General features: G+C 42.4%; 1 protein-coding gene across 6 annotated transcripts in view; it reads right to left on the reverse strand.

Annotated features, from left to right (window-relative positions):
• Positions 1-20,284, reverse strand: part of CNTN4 (contactin 4) — a 581,748-nt gene continuing 561,464 nt past the window's right edge. For 4 of the 6 annotated variants that reach the window (XM_090021955.1, XM_090021951.1, XM_090021952.1 and 1 more), the window contains exons 15-24: positions 18,442-18,562; positions 14,454-14,612; positions 12,932-13,081; positions 11,831-11,901; positions 9,399-9,633; positions 8,803-8,918; positions 7,237-7,423; positions 6,640-6,752; positions 3,027-3,195; positions 1-1,904 (exon numbers count right to left, since the gene is read on the reverse strand). In XM_090021955.1, coding sequence (XP_089878081.1) covers positions 1,804-1,904; positions 3,027-3,195; positions 6,640-6,752; positions 7,237-7,423; positions 8,803-8,918; positions 9,399-9,633; positions 11,831-11,901; positions 12,932-13,081; positions 14,454-14,612; positions 18,442-18,562 — 1,422 coding nt within the window. In that variant the 3' untranslated portion in view covers positions 1-1,803. The remainder of the gene's footprint in view (positions 1,905-3,026; positions 3,196-6,639; positions 6,753-7,236; positions 7,424-8,802; positions 8,919-9,398; positions 9,634-11,830; positions 11,902-12,931; positions 13,082-14,453; positions 14,613-18,441; positions 18,563-20,284) is intronic. The other 2 variants (XM_090021956.1, XM_090021954.1) reach the window with 1 other exon arrangement.

Genomic DNA, 20,284 nt, shown 5'->3' on the forward strand with positions numbered 1-20,284 from the left:
TACAAATGACAGAATATTTATTACCAATACCTTTAAAAAAAGATTACATCTGCTAGATCACTGATAAATATCATTTACACCGGGGAGAAAACTACATAGGCTTTCTTTTTTTTTTTGTTTCATTTTCTGGTTTTTGTGGTTTTTTTGTTTTTGTTTTTTACATAGAAGTAACCATATCAAACTAAGAAAGGAACACAGCTTGAAATACTGACAATATTTCTCTGGTTAACACCCCTGACTTTTACACAAGTGGAATCCCGATTATGAGTTACTGAATAAATATATTGAGAAGGTTTAAAAGTTAACTTGTATTGTTTTGTAAGCAAAAAAGACAAGTTACAGGCAAATTCAAGCTATCAGGAAAAATAATAATAATAAACCACTGCAGCGCATTTCAACTTGAAAAGTTTTATAGAAAATTCCAGCCTTTTTACTAGCATTATGCCGTCTGTGTGAACTTACAAAAAACCCCATAGTAATAAACATTTCCTTTCTAAAGAAGAATTATTTTGCTGTGGATGCTGTCATTTCCCAGTGTGATTCTCTTAAGACCTTGGACTTTTATGGAGAGTTTCTAAAGAAACAGAAACTTCATAGCACACAACTATTGTGGGACCATACACCCAAAGAGACTTGAAACTTAACATGAAAAAAATCCTACTTGAGAAAGCTATATGAGCAATGAGAAACATTTTTCAGATTCAGTTAATCACCTAGATCTAAGTGCAAGTACGTAAGCCAATTTAAGACTGCAACTGAATTATGAAGAATTATGAGTCACATTTCAAATGTACGTGGAAAAGAAACAGAGAAAACTGGTATTCATTTTATGTTTTAGAGTTGCCATAGTTATGTCATAATTTCCTTGGTGAACTGCCCAGAGTAACATCACCAATTTAGCTGGAATTACACTCAACTTTCACCAAGCTAGCTAGGGTCAGATTCTTGTCCTTCATCTGCTGTAATAACCAGACTGATGCTACTAGAGGAAGAGATTACAGCAAAGTAACAACAATTTTAACATCTGATTTAAATGCTATTTATGATAAAGACAAACCTCCCTCAATACAGGAAAATGAAATCCCACTATGTGTTGTTAAATTATTGGCTATATGGATGATAGTCCACAAACAACCAAAATTCTATTTAATTTTTCAAGATCCTAGCTGTTCTGGACAGTTACCTAAATCTGCCTTGGTTAGTCACCTGTTCCAAAGTGAAAAAAATAATTTGCATGTTAAAAGCACTTGATATAACGTAAGAATCATCGTAACGGCCATTTAAATACAGCTGCCTGGAGTTAAGAACCAAGTCCTAAACAGTTCTGCCAATGTACACCCTTGTAAAACTGTACAATAAATTTGCAACCAATTTACTCCAAACAACTTTGGACTCTTCATCCTAAAAGAAAAAATTCCAAACAATATTTTTATGATCATGTCGTCCATAGCATTTTATAGCAGAGGAAAAATTAATATCTACATCATATGTTAACTTTAAAAAATTCTATAAAACACTAAATATATAATAAAAAATATGCATATAAGGACATATGTAAACTGCTTTGGTAACATCATATTACAGATGTCTTCAGTGCATTGCAGAGTTTCCAAGGAAACTTCAGACAAAGCTATATTTGCTTTGAGGAAGTACTGTATAATGCCATTCCTAAAGAAGCATAAAACATTTTTTCCAGTAGTAAGATGTACTTGAACCACAATATTACTTAGTACTGGGTGTCTTCAAAACAACTAGCTAAATGTTGCTTATATTATAAACAAGAAGTCCTTCGTGTAATTTTTGTCATAAACTTGATCTAGCTGTGAGGGATATCATTATTGTGCTGATGGCTGACAACGTACAAGCGTTTGAAGTTGAAGACCCAGATCCTCTAGCATATGCATCTGAGAAAAGAAGAAAAGAAACAGTAAGGACAGCAAGATTCGTCCCACCAGCACGAAAAGTGGCATTCTGTTTAAGGACAATGATGACGTCACATGCAGGCCACAGCAGCATGGGGAACAAACAGGTGATGAGCTCCAAAGATAGAGTGCAACGTCATTTTGGGTAAGGGCCCGAGATGTTAGCTATTTCCTCAAAGTTGGGTCAGTGTGTGAAGTGAGACTGGGAATTTTACTACGCTAACCCTATGATGAGATAGCATGAAAGTTTGGCCGCTCAAACTTCCTAAAGAAACATGCCCACTGTGGCTAACCACGCTGAATGCCCAAGAGTAGTAATTCTAGTAGGATTAAACAGTCCACAACTAAAAGTTTAAGGAGGTTTTGATTGGGCATTGTGCCTGAAAGAACTTCAGCCAGCTCAGGTTTCCTTCCAGGTAATATGATATTTGTTCCTCTATTGAAAAGGAAAATTTGATCCTCGGCATTGATATTAAACCTCACTTCTCTACGCAAATACCTGTATTTAAGTGTAGCCCTATACAGCAATAAGCTCTATACACCACATTTTACACTTCCGTGCCGTGAAGTGCGGTGGAACAATATATTTAATAGATTTCTACCGAAGAGGCTTTCACGGCCGGTAATAACACCGAGGAAGTCCAGAGAAGGACGGGAAGAGGGGTTGGGGGGTGGGGAGGGAGAGCCTTGAAACTCTAAACACTGATTTTACTGTTGAATGTAGTTTATTTCTGCGAGACGGTGACACCAAACCCCTGGAGGTGAATGCCCACAAAATGTGGGAAAGCTCAGCACTGAACCTGAACCCTGGCACTTAGGCTCCTCTCTGGTTTATTGCCACTCTGCAGAGACAGCTGCCAATATACCGTGCTGGTTGCATCAGTCGCCTGCCTCTATTTTGCTTGACTGCTTCAGTTTGCGTGTATAAAACTGTCCTTCATGGTTGCAAATTGCCATTTTGTTCATGCAAAGTGTGCTATTGAGTGTGCCAGAAACAGGAAGCCAGCAGAAACATCGCTCAATATACTGTGCACTGCACTTCATGGTCTCAACCCCCCCCAACAAAACCATGGGCCCAAGCACAAAACCGGACAACGTCCTTACTTGTTATCTTTGGAATTCGGATTTGTTCACTGCTCCTGCCATCCCCTCCGTCACTAAATGGCTTTATTTCTATGATGTAATCTTCATCGAAAGGCAAGGAAAGCTCCACAGATGTTTTATTCGTTTCTATTACAGACGTACTGCTTTGTCTGTTCCATCTGTATAAAACCTGCAGCACGCGGGGGAAGCGGAAACAATTAAAACGGTGATCTCCCCAACAGACGGAAGATTTACCGTTCTGGTTTATTTCTTTTTCCCTTGGGTTCTACTGAATAGTCTCGAATCGCATCAGATGTGCAATATCCCACAGAAACACGGCTCTGACCCTGATGTGCGGGGCCACCGGGCAGCTACCTTGGTAAACGCTTCCCTTCGCGATGCCGGGAGGCCACTGGGCAGTGCCGGCTGCCCGCGGGGGAAGCTTTCGGAAGAAGGCTGCGCTTGTCGGTACTCTGACGTGCAGCCGCGTCGGAAAGCTGCATGCCACCCAGCAGTGGCCTTTGTAATCAGCAGAGCACCTCTGCCTCTCCGCTTGATTAAACTTCGTTTTCCCATCAGCTGGGAGCAATTTCAGCAGCTTTCTCTTGCAGCCAGCTCTAGCTAGGCCGGCGTACTTCAAAAATGCAATCTAATTTATGGGTCAGTCATCAGAACAGGCATTGTTGTGCTCTTTATTCACCGGGATATTGGGGGAGGGGGGTGGCAGAAGGGAGACGGCTTCTATTGCAAAAGGCGAAAAATACAGTGATTCTGCTCTGGCTTCTGACCGTAGATAACCCTTCTATACCAAATGCTACCTAGGTACATATATCCCCTATTCAGAATCAATTAGTTTCACTGCAAGGACTTTCCATTTTGAATTTCCCCCTCATATAGCATGAAGCCACCTTAATTCATATCCTCTTAATGCAAGACGCTGAATGTTATTCTCCTTAAATTGGAAAGCTTCATAAGCATCGTTCCTCAATTTTAGCCACCTGAGACATCAAATTCAGTGTCACCTTACTCCATACTAATGATCAAGCTAAAATAAATCCTGAGGCTTATTTAGAAATGTCAAAACTTCATATTGCTGTTCTTCAAAAAAAACTAGTTTGGTGTATTCAATGCAGTGTCACAACCAGGTCCCTGGAATAAATTGCTTCTTTGATTTACCTTCTGTTTTTTTCCCTAAGATCTGGAAATGCAACTAATTTAGGATATAAATCAAGACATCAGATATAATATATATTTTTTAAAAGATGCTTTTATTCTCTGCTGCCAGTATTGTCATGTTGTTGAGCAACTGGAATACTAAATAAAAAGAGAAACTTCAGAGAGACTGCTATGAGGTCTGTTTTCACAAGAGTTATGAAAGCATTTTTTCTACCATTGGACTTTGGGTTTGAATATTTGTGAAAATATGACCAAAACTGTTGATGGGATGGCAACTGTGAGGAAATCCATACAACAGTGATTCGCGTTTGCTCAGAGATCACAGAATCATAGAAAACAGACGTCAGGAGGCCTCCCAACCCCCTGCTCAAAGCAGGGTCATCCCCAACTATGTCATCCCAGCCAAAACTTTGTCTTAAAAATCTCCAAGGGTGGAGAGTCTACCTCTTCTCTGGGTAACCTGTTCCAGTGCTTTATTACCCTCCTAGTGAGAAAGTTTCTCCTAATATGTAACCTAAACTTCCCTTGCTCCAACTTGAGCCCATTGCTCCTTGTTCTGTTGTCTGCCACCGCTGAAAACAGCCCAGCTCCATCCTCTCTGCAGCCCCCCTGCAGGGACTTGAAGGCGGCTATTAAATCCCCTCTCAGTCTTCTCTTCTGCAGACCAAATAAGCCCAGTCCCTCACCCTCTCCTCAGAAGGCATGTGCCCCAGCTCCTAGCCACTTTCACTGCCCTCCGCTGGACTCTCTCCAATTTGCCTACATCCTTTCTGTAGTGGGGGGCCCAAAACTGGACACAGGACTCCAGATGTGGCCTCACCAGTGCAGAATAGAGGGGAAGAATCACTTCACTTGACCTGCTGGTAACACTCCTGCCAATGCAGCCCAGGATGCCATTAGCCTTTCGGGCAACAAGGACACACGGCTGGTTCATATTCAACTTATTGTCCACTGTCACCCCCAGCTCCTTTTCTGCAGAGCTGCTGCCCAGCCAGTCACCCCCAGCCTGCACCGGTGCATGGGTTTGTTCTGTCCTAAGTGCAGGACTTTGCACTTGTCCTTGTTGAACCTCAGGAAATTTCTTTTGGTTCAAGCCTCAGATTTGTCTAGGTCTCTCTGAATCCTAACTCTACTGTCCAGCATACCTATCACCCGCACCCCTACAGCTTGGTGTCATCTGTGAACTTGCTGCAGGTGCGCTCTGTGTCAGCTTTCAGGTCACTAAAGAAGATGTTGAGGAGATCCAGCCCTGGGACTGACCCCTGGAGCACTCCACCAGATACCAGCTGCCAGTTAGACATTGTAAGTGTGGGTATTGATTGACTCCCTCTGAGCCCGACGATCCAGTCAGTTTTCTGTCTACCTCACAGCCCGTTCATCCAACCCGTACTTCCTCAATTTGCATGCATGGTATTTGGTTTAGGTTCATGAATGTAAATGAGCCTGGTTTGAGCTTCATGTTCTGAATACAGTCTTAAGCTCAGTGAGTTTCTCGATGATTTCAAGTTACTTTGCAAAGCCCGACACTCAGTGTAACTCTGGCAGTTGCCATCTCCATTTTCACGGGACTAAATTAAGCTTTAGTTTAAGATGACTGAATTCTGCCCAAGATTTTTCTCTCAAGAATTTCCTACCCAAATTGCTACTAATGAGGACTTCACTCCTTTTCTCTTGGCTTTGTTTTTACAAATAACATTTGCATACTTATATGAAATGACTGAGCCTATTTCAGCCACAGGCAGGTTTCCAGCAAGGGCAGGAGCAATCCGTGCTACAAGCTGCTCATAACCCCTGCATGGCAGAACAGGCCAGTGATGTACAAAAAAATATGCAAGGATTTTTCATAGCCTTTGTTTAAGTACTTTGGAGTCTAAATCTTCCCTGGCTATGGTGGCTATCTCAGGGATTGAACTGACCTATTACTAGGCCTCACAGTTAGCTACTTTAACCCATAATAGTCCTCCTGGGAACTCCCCAAGGCAAGCTGATGTTGTATTCATTTCAGAAGCTATAATAGGCTATGTAGTAAGACATAGAGTGATTATTGCTTAGCACCAGACAACTCTATGAACCAGTGGTTTTCAACTTTTTTTCATTTGCAGACCCCTAATTTTTTTTTAAGGAGGTGAGACCCCTATGAATTGTAAGTGTGGGTATTCACTTACTTTTGATTGATCATAGTCATCTTTTGTGGACCCCTTAGACATTGTCTGTGGATCCCCAAGGGTCCGCAGACCACAGGTTGAAATCCCCTGGTATAAACAATACGATACCCACCATACTTCCCTTTGTAACAAACACAAAAATCAACCTGACTCACTTATATACTTATCCCAAAATTCATCGTGTAAATACACGGGCAGATGTATCGTACCAATGAGAGCCACACACTACAGGCATCAAGGGGCAGATAATATAAATAACCGTTCTTAGATGTCCACACTAAGAAATGACTCACTTTGTATCCTCTCACTTCAGATTCATTATCCAGTGCTTTTACTTGATCCCAGGTCAGTATAATTTTGGAGTCAGATGAATTCCATATGATATTTCCAGGAGGTTGACTTGGGGCTATATTAAAGCATACAAGGTATTACGTTAATACGGTTTTTGGCTTAATCCATCCTAGCGCTTACATGGCCTCCACTCCCATAGCTGAGCGTGCACAGAAGCCCGTGCAAGTTAACAAGCTGTTGCACTGAGCTGCATCTTCAAGGGCAGCAGACGTCTGACACAACACAGCGCCCCAAATGAAAACAGATCCAGTTGCTTGCTTGACGTGCTCGTGACCAGAAGACCAGATCAACATTTAACTCCCCTGCATGGCAATGCCTTGCAGTTTTGCATGCCGTTTGCTTGAAGAGACACACAACAAGCAAAACAAAGCAAGTTTTCCATCCCCTTCCCCCTCCGCCGACTCATCTCCCGCAAATTTCTGCAGGAAGAACACAGCCAAAGAAAACCGTCAAGGCACCTTTGACTTTGAAAATCTCAAAAGGGAATTACTTGCTGGTCTACCAGCCTCAGACTGCACTCTGTCCCAAGAGGTACTCACGGGGCTTTCTGGTCGTGACGTTGACTGTGGCACTGGACGGGCCTGTCCCTGCAGTGTTATACGCCTTCACAGCTAAATGATACAATGCACTGCCTCTCAAGTTAGCAATTTTTGTAGAGGTCCAATTACCAATAGTTCTGACTTTTTTAGCATTTTCTTCCTTCTCCTCATGCTTCCAGTATCGAACCTGAAAAACAGAACAGGTATACTTGTCTCCTAAGTACAACATAACAAAACCTGTCTAGGTCTTAATTCCTGATGGCCACGGTACTGCAGTAAATGCAATACTCAGCTGAATTATTTCAGCGTCACCCACAGTTACTCATCTTCGCAGGAGTACGTCTGCTTAGTGAGCCGCAATGACCGCCACACAGACAAACCCTAAGCCTTGCCACTTTCTCCTTCGCTACATTTTGTTAACCTTATTAAAGCTAGCAGGTGCAACGGCTACCCTAAATTCAGGGTAAATAGACAAGGCAATTTGTCGTGGAACAGGACAGCTTAAAACGATAGGAGCAACTGCTTATTACACAGCCACACGATCGACGGTTTGGACACTGAAGCTATGTGAGTGATTTCATTAGAAGCTGAGCACTGGGTCTGGTTTTGGACGGGGCTGTGTGTGTGCGCGCGTGCACATGTGTGTGTATGTGTGTGTACAAACACATAAGAAAAACTCCAGAGGAACAAAGAGAAGACAGAAGCATCGCAGCTAGAGAACGACTTGTAGCGTGACCCTGAGAAAAAGCTGAGAGTGCTTTTTTGGGTAGCGTGCCAGAAGGACTGGGGCTTAGAAGTGTGGGTAAAAATATTGCCTCCTATTGTTTGAGTCCCTCTATGTTCAGAGAAATGAGTCCGTGCTCATTCTTTGGAAATAAACACACGTGCATCAAAGAAACAGCTGATTTTATTATCAAATTCTTCTAACAAAAACAAGCACAAGAGCTCAAATAGTGGCTAATCACTTGGGAATATTTACCTACTTAATATAATTGAGCCTATCCATGTCTTGATTCTTTATCGCCCTGGTACTGCAGTTAGTGAAATCCTGAGGTTAATAATGTAAAGTTTATCTGTCTGGTTAACGTGACCTTAATTACTGTCAAACGGAAAGGGGCCATTCACCATCCTGGAAGTGAAAACCTCATTAGGACAATGCTCTGGCTCATCTCTGTAAATCTTGCTTTTTCCTTCCATTTTAGAAAAGACCACAATAATGAGAAATGCTGACTTCTGTCCCTAAAATCAGAGGTCAGTATTTTCTGATTGCTGCAACAGGAGAAAACAAAACAATGTAGAGACCTCGGTTTTTCACTTAACGACCCTGACTGCAGGATCTCGTGCTCTCCACAGGTCTTCAGGGAGGGCAGGCTCCTTCTTGGAGGACTGCAGTCTAACCTGGTACCTTAACACCAGAATCCCAAACAATCAGAAAGCAAGAACTGAGTTGGTTCATTGTTACGCTGCAAAGGCAGCGTGACAGGTCTTGTTTAGAGAACTCCCCATTAATAGACATCATCGATGATCAGCGCTGGACCTATTCCAGCCTGGAGCTGCATTTCATACCTCATAACCCTGGATCCTTCCTTTACTCTGATTGTCATGTGGAGGAGCCCAAGAAACTTCAATGTCTGAAGCAGAGAGACTTCTGGCAAAGACACTGGTCGGCGCTCTGCTAGGCTCTAAATGCACAAATGGGGAAAAAGGTTAGCTCTGTGCTCAGCTGAGTTGCCAGCTTCAGGTTTCTCCCTCACAAGAGGATAGAGTCACGCCACCAAAATTTTTGTTTCCAGCCCTGTGTAAGACTTCATCTCACCATGTAAGAAATAATAAGCTGTCATTGCTAAACTTACCTAGGGCACCGTGTATTGTAATTGGGACAAGGGGGAACATTTTCTAATCAGTGGACATTAATTCATACTAAATCTCAGCTGAATTATTTTGAGATTGCATATTACATCCCCATTAATATCAAAAGATTTCATTATGATTAATGCTAATGACTATCAAAAGAATTAGTCGTGACTTGCCATTTATTATGAATCACAGCAAGGATTAAATACCAAAGGATGTGTCAAAGTGGATACTAAACCCTTTCAAAAACAGTTAGCAAGTCTCACAAATCACAGTTCAGGACAGTGCAAAGGAAGAAAATGCTGTACCTTCTTCGGCAGAATATACAACCGTGACGGGACTGAAAGAGCCTTCTCCTTTATTGTTGTACACTCCCACTTTCACCTCATAGCGAGAGAACGGGGGCAAGCTCTCATTTCGAAACACGTATCTAGAGGCATCAGGAGAAGCTACGACAGTCTGCATCCAGCTCACTGTGCCAAACGGTCTGAAGGCCACCACATACCCAAAGCCACCTCCGTTCTGGAGTTCTTCAGGCACTGTCTGTAAGGCAGATCACAGCAAAATCAGCAGTCGCAGCTATAGCACAGACTGATTTCCTGCATGCTTTCCATTGCTTGACTGTTGTCTTGAAACCACCTCCATCTTAAAGGGCATATCCAAAACAGAAAACAACGGTAGTTCAGCACAAACAGCTAATAATTAGCCAGAGCGTCTACTGACTTAAGATATGCAAAGCAGCTCCTCGTTCTCGTTAGTCCTATGCCAGTCCCTGTATAAAATATTCTGAGCCACGTTTTTGCTTGACACACAACTGTCTACCCACATTAGACTTTTCTACAGCACCTATCACTTTTGCATATCCCAAGTAAATGAGATCTGCAGGGCAACTCCCAACCTTGACTGTACAGCTGTATCAACAGGTCGCTCCGTTGCTTATACAAGCCGACAAAAACCACATGTATTTAGCATTCAGATCTTGTAAAACGTGAGCCATATTAAAAAATGTGAGATGCCAGTGAGTGACTTGTCATAAATACGATGGAGAATGGCAGGAAAATGATATGTCATGTCTAGGAGAAGTGGTGTCACCTTCAGGTCACTTTTGTTCAGGCCGCAATTACCTAGTCTTATATTTTAATTGGAAAAGGAGTATGAGAAATAAATGCCCCAATTCAGTAACCTGATGCAGGACAGCACTTAATTACGTGCTTAAATCCCACCAAAGTAAATGGGACTTAAGCATGTCCAATGTGTAAATTGGGGCCAAAGAAAAATGACTTTCTGTGAGTGCTTTCTACTCAATCATTGATGGATTTAAAAATAATTCTAGAAAAATATTACAATTTTGATCGTTTTGGAGGAACCTACATTAAGGTTCTTGCAAATGATTCAAAAGGTTCAAAGTCATGCCTGACGTTCCTGACATTTCTCTAAGACACATTTTTAAAATGTCTTTGAGAATCCGTAAGAGACGCGGTGGAACTAATTAATCCAAGGGAGGGTGAAACTCCACATGCCGAGCTGTGTAGCAAGGTTTCTAACGACCTTAAAAAATACTCACGTCTGTCAGGGTGCTCAGAAGTAGTACTAAATGTGGGCTGCATGAAATCTCATGGAGCTAACGACAAGGAAAAGGCTTGAACCTCAAATACCTTTCCCTGCCACATGAAAGTAAGTGCCAACGAAGTGGCTAACACTCAGCCTTCAAGAATATTAAGCATTTTTCATCTGTGTTATCATCTTCTGCTGCCTTTGTGACCGACTGAAATAAAGCTTGCGTTAGCACTTGGTGGGCTGCACCATTATATACCTCCAAATCGCTTGCTGTTATTTCTCAAAGCTAATGCTTAGTCTGCACTATAGAGTTTTGCCAACATTTCTCCAGTTTTGTCAGAAAACCTTGGTGTGTTGTTAGCCCAAGTTCTTCTGCGGTGGCAGGACCCTCTCAGCTGCCAGCAGAGTTACTTTGCCTCTGCTGAGCAGAGTAAGGCTTCTGCCACCACCCAGTACCCAGCAGAAAGCACATGTAGACCCTCCTGAACCTTTATGGCTGACACGATCCCTTCCGACGGCGGTGCTTTCTCAGCGTACGCCTTGGGCCCTATGGCAAGTCGCTGAGTGAAGCTGCGCTAGGAGGCCCTCAGTGCCTAGGTCCGTACTCTAGCAGGTTGGCAGTGCCAGCTATTGTCTGCCATTGGCAGTTTGGGTAGCCAAGGGTTTGTAGAGGTGAAGCCTAAAGCGCAAGGACTGAAGTCCTTGTAACAATGGTGCACAGCTCCAGAGTAAGTTGGCGCCTCTCAGCAAGATAATTTTTACACCAGGCTCACCTGAATAGGAGATGTACCGAGGAGCAGGAGTCCGGCTGTGCAGGCCTTACAGGTCCTTAACTGGGAGGATCCGTTCCCCAAACCCACTCCCCTCTTCCAGCCCAAGCACGGCTTGCCACCTCTACTCTTATGTGCGGAGCTGAGCTCACATGCCCTAACTAGCTCATTCACTGGCAGCTCCATCCCTTGCACAAATGGGTCTCCGTTGGGTCTGGGAGGGGTCCTGAAAGAAAGGACTGTATTTATCTGGCTAAACTGGATGACTGAGTATTGTTCTTTTATAGAGAGATAAAAGTCAAGAGTAACTCCACCAGAGTCTGTGAAAATACACTGGGATAAAACCAGTGTCGATCAGAACCAGGTAAGTGGCTGTGTACTGTAACACAGATGAATATTTAAGCCTCATTTACCTCCCATGTAATGACCAGCTCTGACTTGCTCCCTCCACCTCCACTGACATTAGCTGGGGTGACTTCAGGAACTGCAGGAGGAAAAAAAAAAAAGCGAGAGTAGGTTATTACTGGAAACACATGATTATTCTGCAGTTCAAAGAACCCATTTGATTCACTTTCAAAACCAGAGCAAATCTCATTTAGGGCCAAATCTCACAGTCATTTTTGTGTGAATCAAGATGAAGCAAGAACTATAAGATTTAACATGTAGCTAAAGCAATAAGTATCTGGATGAGGATCCTGCCCACCTGCTCTGACCACTTTATGCTTGGATCAAAGGACAAAAGAAGCTGTAAGAGGCTGTCAAAAATGCAGGGATTTTAGGGATCCACAGAGCTGTCTTCAAAGCCCCCCTCACAAGTCTTGGTGTAAGAGAGGTGCTGCACTGGTGCTGGAGGGTAGGGACAGACCAAGGGTGCAACCACAGCCCTCACTGCTTGAGATCCCAGCCCAGATCCCCAGCCATCTACATTTTGCTGAAAGCCATAAAACAGACCAGGAGCAAGGGAGTGCGAAAGCTGCTCTCTAATGATAGCTGATTATAACAATAAATCAGAATAGCTTCTCTCGTCTTTAGGCTTATATAAACAAAGCATACCCGACACTCCTGAGAGTTGCGGTCGAATCACAAAATTATAGGGTTTGGAAGAGATCTCAAAGGCCACCTAGTCCAACCCCCTACACAGAGACAGCGCAGGAACTACTATCCCGATCCACATCTCTGATCCATTGTACCATCTCCTTAGTGGAAGCTCAACTGAGCCCTGACTTTAAATGCCCCGCTATAAAGGCTATGCAGGACATGAGAACAGGGAAGTCTGTCTAATCATCCTTCACTTGTAAAGTCTGATAAACAAATCCCCTCTCATTTCTCATTTGTTTTATTAGTGCTATCTATCATTTGTTTTATTAGTTTCTATTTATGCGTGCAGCTTGTGAATGCCATGCCAGGGACAGAAGGAAAATTAAGGATGTCTCAGCCTCATCCTAGAGAGTTTAAGGCTTCTGAAAAAGTACTATTTTGTCAAGACTTTCAGGGGTTTCCCCACAGCTACTTACGAGCCTCTTCTGTTCTTCTTTTCTCTGATGGTCTGCTTGGTTCCCCGATCCCAATAAGATTGGCTGCCACCACTCTGAATTCATACTCAACCCAAGGGTTTAAGCCCACCACCGTTGCGGTGAAGGTTCGCCCATCAATGATTTCTGGAACTAAAAGATGCCCGCAGGTCAGGAGAGGGGTTTTAGCCATTAGCAACAATTAGATTCAGGCCTTTAACAGCAGTGATCACTTGAGCAAAAAGCTGCATCTCAAAGCCTTTAAAACAAGGGGGATTAGCTTGAATGCAGTGAATGAGAACAGCATAACTGAGCCATCCACTTCCTTTCTTATTTGTAGATTTTGTCAGCTCTTGGGAAAGTGAGAAAGGGTGCACACAAGTAATGTGCCTACAGCAAGGAAAGCTACAGTTAAAACAAAATGAAACAGAACAAAACTTTACATCCTCCCTGCTTGCATCCTGCTCACGCCTCTTTCAAACATAATGAATTGCACATTTTCTGTAGTGCTATACAAAGCACGGAGCACCGGCCTGGGACTCCGGGGACATGGGCTCTGTTCGTGGCTTGGCCACTAGCATGCTAGATGAGGTTTGAATGTCAGGTCCCCCACCTCGTCCTCCCCAGCAGTAGTGATCCTGTCTCTCAGTGGCTATTGTGATCCTGTCCCATCTTGTAAAGTACTTTCTGGACTCAAATGAAGAAGAATGAAGAACTAGACACTATTATATAACTAGTTTGGCTACCTCCATGATTTATTTGTACTCATATAGATATAGGTGTACTGGTGCAAAAGAAGGATGCTATTATATTGGTATGAAGATACCTTATACTAGTATGGCACATTTACCTTCCCATGTTGGAATAGCTGTACCATTAAAGGCACATCTATACTGGTGTTAGTGCATCAACACTAGGGGCAGTGTGAACTATATCAGTTTCACTATACCAAAGTGCTTAAAGAAGTAACTTAAGTATATAGCAAAGGCTTTATCCACATATTGTATCATTTGAAATTCAAGATACTTTCTGGTTTATAAACTGTGCCTCACTCAATAGTTAGCAGAATCAAATTAACATCTGAAAGCATGAACAATTATACAGTGGTATTTGCATTTCCTCTGCTGGGAAAACAATTCCAGCTAAAGAGAAGGCGTGTTAGATAATACTGCCCATCATCTGAAGCATGCCTTTGCAGAATATTGTTGTACATCCCCAACGTAGCAGCAAGTAATAACCGAAAGGAGAGAAAAAATTCTTCTTGTAAAAATACAGAACATAAAAATTCATGAGAAAAACTGAGTTATACCACTGACAGCACTTGAATTCTTTTGCTCGGCAAATCTTGAAATAAGTTTAGAAGAACTGTATATGTTTACTGGGGCCACTAAAGTGACCCCTTGGCTTCTGGCTGCATAGCTAACTTCAGCCATACTTTACACTTCTACTGACTGATCAGGCTTTATGGCAAAAGGCTACTTTCATAGCATAACCTATTTCCATTGCTACTGAGTGCTGCATTTACCTGTGTTCACTGCCTGCCACCCCACAGAAAACGGGGTTCTTGCTTGAATGACGTACATAGTAATGGGGCTGTGATTATCTGCTCCTGGCCTCCAGGACAATTGAGCTGTGGTGTCAGTGATTTCATCTATTGTCACAGCTCCAGGAGGGCCTGGTGGACCTATAGGAAAATAGATATACATACAGTTCAAACACACATCATCACGTAATATTGCATATATTAGGAAAGAAATGTCCTCCACTTCACTTGGGATCTAGGGATAGGGAAAAAAAAAAAATCAGCCAGAACTTCAATTTAGTGACATTTTATTGACTGGGTGAGATAGGTATGTTTGTGAAAAATGGATGATACTGCATAGATTGCAGGCTTCAATCAGTCTATTAAAGACAGTGGCAGGATCCCAATGTCCCCAAGCCCAACTATGTTCCCACTGGGCACATCTACATGTGCAGTTAAGGCAGAGCAATAAACTCCGATGCAGTTTGTGCTGTAGTTTATTGCTCACAGGAGCAACATTTACACATGTACATGGGACTGCCACAAGTTGAGCTGGGGCGGAGCAGCCTCAGCTGGCAGAGGGTCAGCTTGCCAGCCCAGGGCTGCTCCAACCCAGCTCAACATGAAGCAGAGGGGCTGGCTGGGGCACGCTGGTGTTTCAGTGTGGGGCTAGCCGGGAGGCAGGCAGCCCTTGCACTGTAGCACCCTCGTGCCGCAGTCAGCCCTATCAGCACCTACACATGCACTGCAGAAGAGTAAATAACGCTGCCCTAGCATAGTACTTGTGTCTAGCAGTATTATCCTATGGAGATGTTAATTAGTTTACTCTGGCCTAATAGCATCACACATGCAGACAGTGGTATGATTAGTCGGCTCCATAGTAAAAGCCCCATGTAGACGTGCCCATTGTTTCTTATATAAGCATGCAACTTAGAGGTCTCATCACATTCCCCTCTATACTCACCTTATTAGATGGACTTATGTACTTAGTAAGGGGAAATGAGATCATTTATTTCAGATGCATTACAAAACCAGAAGAACCGCAAGGTGTAATCCATTCAGAGACCCAAAGATGAGGCAGCTTGGTTATCATAAGTGCAGTATCCTGCATGGGGCACACAGCACTGGTATTTTCCACCAGATGGCTATAGGAACCTGGATTTAAAGAACTGGCTTTGATTTATAAAGCTCTATATCACTTAGCGGATATATTTCTCTCTGCCCCTTATCATACTTATGTGGCCATAGCTATCACTGGTAGAGGCATGTGGAAAGAAGAGGAAGGACTACCCCTTCCCTACCCTTCAGAATTCACTTTGCCACCCTTAGCCCTCCGGGGAGCTGTAGATTTTCATGTATCATTAGCATCCTAAAACCTTCCAATATCCTGAGTTTAAATGGGAGCTCTGTCAGGTCTAGTCACATCTAATTTATCAGGGGAAAACGCCAGGGGGAAAATGATCACATAACACAACCTTATTAAACAGTTAGCTTGTTCAATTCTCCATCGCTGGCTGGACAATGGGGTTACATTTCAGATGGGACATTTCAATTTATCCTTCACAAGCTACTTGGCAACTACTTAGTGGATTGACTGCCTCACAGTTTTGATCGTTATTCTTCCAAATGCAAAAATGCACACTTATTAGAAGCATAAAAAGTAATATTGTTAGGCTAATTCAGTGCACAGAGGTGCTATCCTAAAATAAACAGAAATGCAAAAATGGAAAAAAAAAGAGCGAATATTTGGCTTCATACTGCTCTTAGGTTAGATAAAGGGTTTCAGGCTGTGGCTTAAATTTCAGGCAAAGTTATCCCATTTACAACATTTTTATCTTCCTGCGTGGCATAAATAAATCCTTATCAATAAATCAATGACTCTGTTTCTTCTTCTGCCGCTCTTACACAAAAAGTTCCCATGTGTCACAGCTCTGTATTTGCTTTCCCCCAGGCTTTTCAAATGATTTATTTTTGTGCGACCACTGTAGTTAGGAAAGAAAAAATGGCATTTCTTCAGAGCACAGGGAGCAGGACCAACAAAAGCAAACAGAGAAGTCACAGGACAACAGACCTGTAGGGAAATGTCTGAAACTGGTGCTTTTGTGGGGAATAAAAATGTGACTCTCTCTACTATTGCTGTGGTTGTTTTGTTGTGAGACTCATGTTCTTGTTTTCAGAGCTGGTCCTCAGGAAGTTACCTAACCAGCTCTCATCAGTAGACGGTTTTGAAATGTTTGTGGAAAGCTGTTTATCTGAAATGACGCACTGACAAAAAACACGAGACAGCGATGCAATGGGAATACTTCGGTTCCCTGGGGCTGTGCACAGCAGCTTTATCTATTCGATGGGGAAGATCAGTTATTGCAATTAATGAGTTTTAACTTCACACAAGCCCTTGCAGATAACGATTCAATGAGCTGGCACATGCCATTCCACCAACACCTGCCATCAGCACGTGCCTGTAGTTTCATGAAGAGAAACCATGAATATTATGATCACCCTTCCGACAGGTGGAGCTAAATGCTTCCAAAAGCTCAGCATTTTACTATAGAGAAATTCAGAATTTAGGAACTAAAAGCTAAATTATTGTGTTGCTTGGTTCCTTAAATTATGTTCTTTTAAGTATAGTGCTTACAAATTTCTGGGTCTCTTTAACGGTATTGCCCGTAAAAGGAAGGGTACCATATCCCTTAAGAGCTTCAATTACTACTAATTTAGTAGTCTAATTTATAGATCCTTAACAGCTGATCTGGGCATCATCCTCATTACATGGAGGATACATTTATAGCAGCAACAGTATCATTTAACTCACAAAGAAAAGACTGAGAAACTCTGCTCTGCCAGACTCTGCGGTTGCCTCTATATTTGCATTTGCTAAGAATTTCAACTTTCCCATTGTTAAAGGGGTGAAGATTACAATTCCCCAAGCAAGATGTTCATTGCACACAGGTAGCAATGAATGCTAAGCACTTCCCTTTGATGATCATAATGCAAGCTTCTCTTCAAACTGCATAAAGCCAACCTGGCTGAACAAGTTTGCAGAGAAGAAGAATCCTGTTGGTCTCCGATTATGATGCCATCTATGACTTCTTTTCTGACGCTATTTAACCAAGCAAGTAACTGATGTAGGTTGTGGATACAGCTTTTGGGACATGGGATCTATTCCTGGGAAGTAACAAGCACCATCAGTTGCTGTTCAGATCAGTGGGAACTGTAGGTGCTCAGTATCTTGTGAGATTAAGACCTTCTTCAGTGACCCTCCTCCGGTTTAGCTGAAACTTAAATTTTCACAAGTCCCCAGAACACTGACTCCAGGCAATACTCATGCTTGCTATCCAGAAAGGGAAAAAAAATGAAGCATTTAAATGAAAGGTCATATTAACAGATCACCTACATACAATGCAGTAGGATTTTAATTTTGAACTTTACCACAGTTGTGGTTTTACTAAATTACACTGAATCTGGGATAGACAGACTCTCCCTATGCTTCAGGAAGGGTGCTTGAGCCCAAAAGCTTGCAAAGAACAATTTTTCCAACTATTTAGTTGGCCTAATAAAAGATCTCACATTTACCCAAAGAACCTTATCAACATATGCACGCACATTATCCCCCAAAGGAAGATATCTATATCTAGATATATCTATATCTATATCTATATATTTATATATATAGGTATATATATACACACACGCATATATCTATATATATCTATATGTGTGTGTGCGTGTATATATACACACAGCCATATATACGTACATGCACGTGTGCACACATGCACACACATACATATACTGTGTATATGCGTGCGTGTGTAAAGTATATTTCTGTGTACTCTTTGAGAAGGTACTGTGTAGTCCCTCTCAGAGCTCATTTCTGACAGTAATTACTGAGACACTGGGATTCGCTCTGAGCCCACACATTGTCTTACGAATAGCAGCAGGTAGCACAACAAATAATTTTACAACAGCAGCAGCAACAAAATTCAAATACCTCTTACAATCAGGTCTGCAGCAGCCGATAGCTTGTCCACACTTGTTTGCACCGTGCAGACATACTTCCCAGCATGCTTCAGCTGGATGCTTCTGATCATCAAATCACCAGCTGAATCCTGCTGATAAAGTAGGGAAAAGTGGTTACAATTACTTTTTAATGAGCTCTAAACATCATTATCACATGAAGGACACTGTGACTAATGGATTTATTTTACACTGGCTGATGAAAACATTAGTAATTCAAGCCATGGCCTATTAAAAATATGTGAGCCTGCCTTGAAGATAAGAGCAGTAGCATTTCTAAAATGACGGCTACTACGAGGGACATGGGAATGTGGTTTGGGTCAGTTAAACAGTTTACCATTAAAATGATGTGGCAAAACTTATGTAAAGCAGGTTTGCTCTGATCCCTCATTTAACTCTTCAACCATCCAATTTATAGCCTTCATTGGCATTCAGATGTCTAAGTCTGTTGACATCTTTTTCATAAGTGAAAACCAGCCCAAATTATGAAGCATCTGCAATAGTTTCACAGGCTTGTAATACAGCCAGTATTTTGATTGCCCACTGCTTTTGTATTAAAGATCATGAGAACAGCACTCTCTAAGGAAATCTTGCATCACCTAGTGTGGAACAGAAGTAATTTGTTTTCGAAACAACAAATGCATGTCTGATTAACAGCCAAATAGAACTAATTATGTTTCTTTATGTATATGTGGCTCAAAATACTTCTATACCCTTCACCAGACACAAGGCTTTCAATATGTTAGAACTCTTAGGCCTAGATTGTGATCACTGTATCATCATTCAAGCATATTAACAAAGTTTGTAATTTAGTTTTGTAGGCCTATCAAGCATAGTTACCAGGCTGGCGCCTGGCACCTCAGAACAACTTCTACTGATTTTTCTTCCAAAAATATCTCCCCAAACAATAACAATGAGGCTCATAAATTGCATTTCCTTTTCATTTCAGCATTTAATTTCACTTTTGACAAATGTAAACTGAGATTATTTATCCAATTAAAAGTCAGCAAAGGGTTGGACTTTCTGGAATATCCAAGAAAGCCAATGTCAAAATTTATCCGGCTTCTTCCATCTTTTCTGCTAGATACTAGGGGTGTGTGAAACAGGCTGTATTCAGTTTGGATTTGGCCAGAACTGGGGACAGTGATTTGATTCATTGATTCAGATCACTGTCCCTGATTCAATTGGGCCGAATCCGAATCTGAATCTGAAGATTTGACGCTGATTTGGACATAGACACAGAGTTTAATTTTTTTTTTTTTTTAAAAATACCTTGAGGTACCAGCCACGGCTTGTGAATGCTGCAATGCTGGGGTGGATGGAGGGTCCCACAGGAGCGTGGCCCCCTCCGCCCCCACCACATGCTTGGCGGTGAACTCAGAAGTGGATTGGAAGCACTTCTGGTCCACTTCCAAGTCTGCCGGGGAGCACACTGGGCCCCCCTGTCTATGCCCCCTTGGCTCAGCAATTGGCTGCAAGGGACCACGGGTGCCCCCCGCCCAGACCTAGGAGGTACCAGTCACCGAGTTGGGGGGGGGAGGAGGCGGTCCCCTGACACGCTCCCCGGTGGACCCAGAACTGGACCAGAAGTCTGAATCTCTCCAAATCGATTCGGAGGGATCCAATTTGATTCGGAGACATTAAAGGGTCTCCTGATTTGATTTGGGTTTGGAGATTCAGCCACTGAATAGGGCTGAATTTCTGCCAAATTGAATCAGGGATCAAAGCTTTGCACAGCTTGACTAGGTACCTTGAAGGTAGGTGGACCAAAAACAAAGCAAAACAAACCAAAAAACCCCACAAGGAGGAATAAATGA

This window comes from Crocodylus siamensis, chromosome 11, assembly GCF_052110815.1.
Source record: "Crocodylus siamensis isolate JL-2025a chromosome 11, ASM5211081v1, whole genome shotgun sequence".
NCBI lineage: Eukaryota > Metazoa > Chordata > Crocodylia > Crocodylidae > Crocodylus > Crocodylus siamensis.